General features: G+C 54.3%; 1 protein-coding gene across 3 annotated transcripts in view; it reads right to left on the reverse strand.

The window, feature by feature from the left end:
- GATA3 (GATA binding protein 3) overlaps positions 1 to 6,792 on the reverse strand; it is a 19,213-nt gene extending 12,421 nt beyond the window's left edge. For all 3 annotated transcript variants that reach the window (XM_004712628.2, XM_045285611.1, XM_004712627.2), the window contains exons 1-2: positions 6,552 to 6,792; positions 3,685 to 4,221 (exon numbers count right to left, since the gene is read on the reverse strand). In XM_004712628.2, the coding sequence (XP_004712685.1) occupies positions 3,685 to 4,221; positions 6,552 to 6,792 (778 nt within the window). The remainder of the gene's footprint in view (positions 1 to 3,684; positions 4,222 to 6,551) is intronic.
- Between the last annotated feature and the right edge of the window lie 367 nt (positions 6,793 to 7,159).

The raw sequence follows: 7,159 nt of genomic DNA on the forward strand, positions 1-7,159 counted from the left end.
AAAAAAAAAGTGTGAAGCTATCAAAAGATGTGTTCTTTTAACTTCAGGTTCAAAAAGGACTCTTAACTGCAGGCCCAGAGAGGCTGGCCATGATAAAGTTTTTAAGAAGCTGTGCCTGTGAGCCAGTGCCACTTTTCTGGGTACCTAAGTGCTTGGCCCCAGCCCTGTCCTACAGACCTCTGAGAGATATGGTGGGCTGGGAGGAGGGAAGGTGAGTGGTCAGGAGGTCCCAGCTGCAGCCTGAGCCAGGAGGCAGGCCGGCCCTGTGGGGTATGTGCTCCAAAGGGGCAATCTCTTCTCAGGGGGCAGCAACCCTGACCCTGTCCCCACTGGGGTTCCCTAGCTCACCCCCTATCCTGCCAAGACAAGGCTGCTCAGCTTCCCAGCCTTAGTTGGGTCCTAGTTGGGCCCTGGGCCGAGGGAGGGCTTTGGGAGCTCCTCCCGCACCAGCACCAGCAGTAGCAGCAGTAGCAGCATAGCTGAAAGCCCAGTGCTGCTGTGGTGGGGGGGTGGGTGGGGGGAAGCGCTGGGCACACCCCTGCTCCTGTGCGCCCCTGGCACAGGGGGATCTCCCCGTGTGACGTGATTAGTCTGATTTCCTCTCATTTGTCAGGTGGTGGCGAGGATGACTGCTTCCTCTTCAGAGAGACCTTGAAGCTAGCAACGGTTCCCGCTGCAGCAAGGTTCTGCACACTAGAGCAATTTTCTGTCTTGATTCACTGGGCAAGTTTGTGATTACCTTGTGTGGGGTGGTGCTGTTGTTAGCGTGTGTTTTGTTTTGTTTCTCTCTGTGGCCTCTAGCCTGTGACTTCAGCCAACAACCAATATTCCTAATGGCGGTGAGGCCCTGCCTCTTGCTTGCTTTCTCTGTCCTTGCTTGCTGCCTGGCTCCCGCTGCCCAGGCAGACACGGCTCTGCTCGGTGACAAGAACCACAGAGCTCCGTTCTCTTGACATTCAACAGTCATTTGAAAACACCCCCTTTTACCTCTGCGTTTGGCCTTCCTACAGAGACCTTGCAACTGAGCTGGGCAAAAGGAGGGAGGCGGGAAGCAGGAGGGGAAGGGGAAGTCAGGGAGCAGGTGAGGAGTTAAGAAATGGCCCTTTGCTAAAAGCCTTCATCTTTTGTTTGTAAATATATATATATATATATGTATGGCACAGAAAGTCCACATAGATGCCCTAACAACAGATTCAACTGTTTTCCCAAAATGCTACCAACCCTCTCTTCTCCTGTCTCCTCTGCCAGCAAATCCTTTTTGCAAAGAGGTTTGATTTTTTTTTTTAATTTTGCAAAAATAACCACTAGAAAAGGCAGAGAATCCCCTCCGGGAGAATTCCCACCACCTCTACTCTCTTCACAAGGAAGGTTTTCTGAAACTTCCCCGCCAGCCTCCCACACTCCCAAACACCTCAGCTCCCTGGCTGGCCAGATGTGCTGTTCTGGGGTTTGGTGACTGGAGAGAAGGGAGTCAAAAGGCAACTTGGCATCGCCATCACCACCACCACCGCCACGCAGCCCTATTGCCAAAAATAAAACGGGTGTCTAGATGGGCTAGCTATTCCTGCTTCTAAGTCAGACAAGCCACCGTTCTCTTGCCCCTCACTGTTCAGCGTCTTGAGGACAGAGATGAGATGAAGGAAAGGACTCCACAGAAGCCACCAGAGAGGAAGACATCAAATGGGGGCAAGAAAACCAGAGTCCTTTGGAAAAGTCGCGCTGTCCCCTCCCCCACCCAGACCACTCCACCAGTCTCAGATACCGCAATCTTCCCCAACCTACAGCTCTACCAGAAACAAGAACTTAGAAAAGAAGAAAAAAACCCAACAATGCCCCTTACTACCTTGCACCGAATAGGTTTGCTCTCTTTATACCCAGTCCTCAAGCGCTCATCTAATGCCCACTTCAGGAGTAAGGCTGTACCCACCCACTCCCACCCCCCCGGTTTTCTGCAACCCTCCGCCTGCCCCCTGGAAAACCCAGCCCCACAAGGCACTGGGGGGGAGGGGGCACTTTCCTCCTGCCTGCTTTCCCTCCAGCTCGCTTTCTTTTTGACTCCGCCAGCTAGCCTACCCCTCTCTCCCTCCTGCCTACTCTCATGAACTGAACATGCAGGTCTGAGTTTTTCTGTCAGCCTAACCGCATCCGGACTCTATTAAAGTTCTTGGCGCGGGATAAACAATGCAACTGTCGCGTGCAGCAGTCTGAAAATAATTGGATTAGCTAAAACATATCAACTAAATAGAGACAGTCCTGCTCAGGCAGTCAGAGTAAATGTCACCCTGGGACAAAAAAAACAACAACCCTGAAAACGGATCTCATGGTCACTGGGCTCCCAGTGTCCTACCTCTGAAGTGTGTGTGTGTGTGTGTGTGTGTGTGTGTGACTGCCCAGGATTTGGGAGGCTCTGCTTCAAGACTTCTCATCCCACCATGAAAAACCACTTTTCTTCACTCTCTCTTTTTCCTATGCGATCTCCGGTGCTGGGGAACAGAGGGAGGACAGTGAAGAGTGGTCCAAAGCAGAGATGCCCGCCTGACCTAGGAAAACCTCCGGAGGAGGCACCAGTCACCATCAAATAATCACTAACATACACACAGGGACAGCTCTCCGAGGCGTCCCTGCTCCGATTCCACCGCTTCCGTTAGAGGCAAAAACCAGGGGTGGGTTATTACCTTTGAAAGCCAAATCACCCCAGCTTAACTACTGCTCTGTGGAGTGGTTTTGCTTTTGTTTTGTTTTGTTTTTGTAACACAAGTGACTGTACTCCGATAGAAAACACACACGATGTGCTTCCAGACAAGGTTTTCTGGTTTGGCTTGGTTTGGTTCTTTAAGAAAATAAGCAGAGGCACACACCTGAGGCTTCAGCTCCATTGGGGCCGGAGCGAGCGCTAACAGAGACACCTTCCTGCCCTGTGCCTCTGCTGAGCCAGGGCACTGGACGAGACTGTAGGTAAATGGGCCCACCTCTTTCTTTTAAAGAAAATGAGGGTGCCAGAGCCCCCTTTCCCATGCCTCCCCACCCAAATGGTGTGTTACTTTTGCAAGGTTCCTGTTCCTCCCCTTAAACATTAAAAAAAAAAATACTATGTATCCACACACACTTTATTTATCCATGTCTATATAAAGGCCTGCCCTCTGCGGTGGACTGCCTGACCCCCTTGGAGCTGAGCAGGAGAGGGCCAGTCAGATGGACACAGAGGCCAAAGGGGTCACAGGAGGGACCTGTGTTTGTTTAGGTTTGAGGAGGTTTCGTTTTGAGCATTAAACACTAAAGATTTATTCCCTCAGCCTTCCTTCCATTTGCTCTTGGAAGCGGACTAAAGGTTACTGGCAGAACCCAGAAGTTCTGCGAAGCAAAGGTGGGAGTTGCACTTTGTGTTTGTTTGTCTTTTCCAGCTCATTGGGGATGGGGTGGGGGGGCTACTTTTAATTAGATCCCATTCCCTCTAGGCCTCTCTTCAGAAGATTGGAATGGGAGAGGGCACACCTCATTCTTCTCCAAGCCCCCCCTACCCCCCACCAAGAATGGGGGGAAATCAAATCTCCACAGGCTCCAGAAGCGCAGCCAGCTCCCCAAGACACCAGACTGCTAGCTCTCTTTTCCCTGCCCTGGATTAGGGCGACGGGAGAGGCAGGCGCAAGAGAAGAGAATCCCAGCCAAGGGAGAAAAGGGTCCTACCTGTGCTGGATCTGGCCTTGGGCCTTGACTTGCATCCGAAGCCGGTGGGCGAGCCTCCCAGCAGGGTGCTGGGAGGGAAGAGTCCGGAGCTGTATTCTGGAACGTAGGGCGGGTAGGTGGTGATGGGGTGGTGGGCCGAGGAGGAGGCCCCTCCCAGGGTGGTCATGCTGCCGCGGGAGTGCGGGGACTCCAGCTTCATGCTGTCCGGCAGGGACACCGGGTATTTGATGCACTCTTTCTCATCCTGCCGGGCAGAGCCAGCGGAGCCTGGTGTGGACAGGGACGGATCCGGAGAGACGTCCTTCGGCGGGGTGGGCGGGAAGGTGAAGAGATGGGGGCTGGAATGACCCGCCGACAGGGAGGAGGAGGAGGCCGGGGGATAGACCGAGAGGGGCCCCGGGGAGCCGTGGTGGATGGACGTCTTGGAGAAGGGGCTGAGGTTCCAGGGCGAGGCGCTGTGGTGACTGCCCAGGGCTTTGCCCCCGTCCAGCCAGGGCAGGGATCCGTGCAGCAGCGGAGGACGGCACACCTGGCTCCCTGCAGCAGGAAGGGGAGAGCGGGATTCTGGCTGAGTGAGAGCAGCCCAGGGCGGGCCTGCAACACACCTGGGGATTCTCCCTCTCCCACCTGGAAAGAAATCCCGGAGGGACCACTCTTGGAATCCAGGGGGTCTCAGCAGCACCTTGGCCAGCATGCCTCAGAGGTAGAGGGGCCTCAGTTCACCCCTCTCTCCACACCAGTGTCCCATCAAAGATGGGGGATTCAGGGACTGTGTCTGACACCCACGAGGTGCTGAGAAGACGTGGCCCCTTGACTTATTTGGCCTTTCCAGATAGTCACTTTCTAAATTACCTTCCCGGATGTCCCTCGCTAGAACCTGACTTGATTTATTGGTTGCCTTCAATGGTCCAGGGTCCCTGGGCCCAGACTTAATCCCATCCAGCCTGATAAGAGTCGACTGTGAATGATGGGAGCAAAGAAGCACACTGACCCTTGCCAGAGGCCCTGGAAGCAGTGCCCAGCTCCCAGGGTGGCGAGGCCCAGAAGGAGGGTGCTGTGGAGAGGGCACATTTTAGGGTTACTTCCAGAGGAGCCTAATACAGTGCTTGCCCCTATCACCACTACTGCTTCCAAAAGGCCGATGGGCGGAAGGAGGAAATTTTCATTGTTCAGGCTGTTAGAGGAAGTTTCCAAAGCTGGAGCCTGTGAGGACTGTTTTTTCGGCTTTTCCTCCCTCTCCCAAATCCTCCAGGAGAAGAAAATAAAATAAGCCCCCTAGGCTCTCAAAGCTGTGGCCCCAACAAGGCAACACCTGCACTTTTACCTGAACCCCTGAGATATGCCAGGCCGAGGTAGGTGCGTGTGTCCAGGCAATGCTGACTCCTACTGAGTCTATCCAACACTCACGGGAACTGCACAAGTGTAACATAGCTACTCCTTCCACAGGCCTATACACTGTGAGAAGGGTACGTTTAAACTGCAGGCAGTGCACATCCACAAATTATCGATCTTCTAATCCAGTCAGCATTTGGCATTGTAGTTAAGCATTATGAACAATACTGAAACTAAAAATCTTAAGCCAGAGGAAGGGGAGGGGAGCGAAGGGGGAAGGGGCCTTCTCTGAACATGAAGGGTCAAGATTCATATTATGCAGGAAGTCGTGTAGTAAATATATGAACACTGCATCTACCACATTTCCACTTAACTGCTGAGCTGCACGGAATGAGGGCAGAGAGCGCTGCAGCTGAAGAAAACCTGGTGACAGCAGGGCCCAAGGCCTCCAGGCTCCCTGGGAAGGGGGACCAGGCCGGCCCCGTGGTCTGGCGCGGCTAAGAGTGTCTCACATTTTCCCTGCCTGAAAGTGACCTACAGCTTCTTGCTTCTTTAGGAACAAACTTACACCTCCAAAACGTTCCTATTGCTTTTTTCCTGGCTCAGAGAGCTGGGTTTCTTTTTACCTTTCAGAACTCAAGGTGAATGGAGAAATGGAAGAGGGCCGGGAGGAGGGTTGCACCTATGTTAGAAATTGCACCTATGTTAGAAAAGGGGAAGCCCTGGTGACCCCCAAATCCTCCGTGGGAGCTTAATGAGCCTACTGTAGGCCGGAGGAGAGTAAGGCCAGAGTTGCAGGCAACTGACACGCGGCAAGTTACAAGTAAGGACGTTGGTAAATTCTGTGTAGCCGGGAAATCTAGGCAAGCTCCAATCTCTCAAATGTATGAGAGTGGAACTTTTCACTGAAACCCCTTCAAGTACCAGAATCCCACTTCTCCAGGCCAAAAACTGGTGGGAGACCTGCAGAGAAATCCAACGCACTAGCTCTGGGGAAAGATTACAAGAAAAGCGATGTGAGTCAAAATCTCTCTCTCTCTCTCTCTCTCTGGCCTCATAAGAAATTTGCCCAAGAAATAAACCCTGGGACTCTGGCAGGAGCTCCATCCTACCCCCCACCCTCCCGAAAGAAGTTTGGGAATCAGGGATCGCGAGGCCATTGGTAAAGGCCAGGGTGGGCCAGACTTGAACCGGAGCCGGCCGACTGGCCCTGAGAGCCTCCGCCGGCTGAGGCAGCACCTGGGCTCTCCGGGTCTGAGGCCGCAGGGGCTCCGAGCCTGCGGTATCCAGGTGGGCATCTGGCCGAGGGGACTAGTGCCGCGGAAATGCGCCTGCCACGACTCTTCTTAAAAACACACTCTCGCGGCAGAGAAGCCTTCCTCGCTCATTTCCGGGCCCCAATTGTTTTAAATGAACCAGTAACGGCACTTAGGGGGTTTCGATTAGTCTCTCCGCCCCCTGATCCCGCCCTGCCACCCTGACCCGGGAGGGTGGGGGCAGCTCGGCGCGGGTCCCCGCACCAGGGGCAGACTCACCGTGGTGGGTCGGAGGGTACCTCTGCACCGTGGCCCTCACCGAGTTTCCGTAGTAGGACGGGACGTGGTTGCCTTGGCCGTCGATGTTAAAAAGTACATCCACCTCCTCCGGCAGAGAGTACTGCGGCGCGTCCATGTAGGAGTGGCCGAGGCCCGGGTGGTGCGTGTCCGGGTGCTGCCCATTGAGCACTGCGGGGTGGTGATGGCTCACCCAGCGCGGCTGGTCCGCCGTCACCTCCATGGCCTTGGCCTGCGCTCGCGCCCTCTCGCCGGGCCCGGAACCCGCGCGCGGAGAGGGAGGGCGGTCTGGCTGGGAAGTCGCTGTGCTGGGAGGGTTTGCAGGTGCTACTGTCGTCGGAAGGGTGGGGTAGTCTTTTAATGATTGGCTTTCAGTGGCGAAGTAGGGAATGGGAAATTTGGGAAGGAAAGGGGAGGAAATGAGTTCGTTTCTTTAAAGACAAAAATCCTTTAGGGGTATTTTAACAAAGAGAAGAAGGGGAAGAAAAAATAAATTCGGGGGAGGGGTGGAGGAAGGAGGGTACGGAAGGGGACCAAAATGTAAAGGATGGCGAGGACGGCTGGGATTTTCCGCCGGCGAGGCTGCGCTG

Source organism: Echinops telfairi, unplaced genomic scaffold, assembly GCF_000313985.2.
Source record: "Echinops telfairi isolate 266 unplaced genomic scaffold, ASM31398v2 ScPeMD7_7473;HRSCAF=8511, whole genome shotgun sequence".
Lineage (NCBI taxonomy): Eukaryota > Metazoa > Chordata > Mammalia > Afrosoricida > Tenrecidae > Echinops > Echinops telfairi.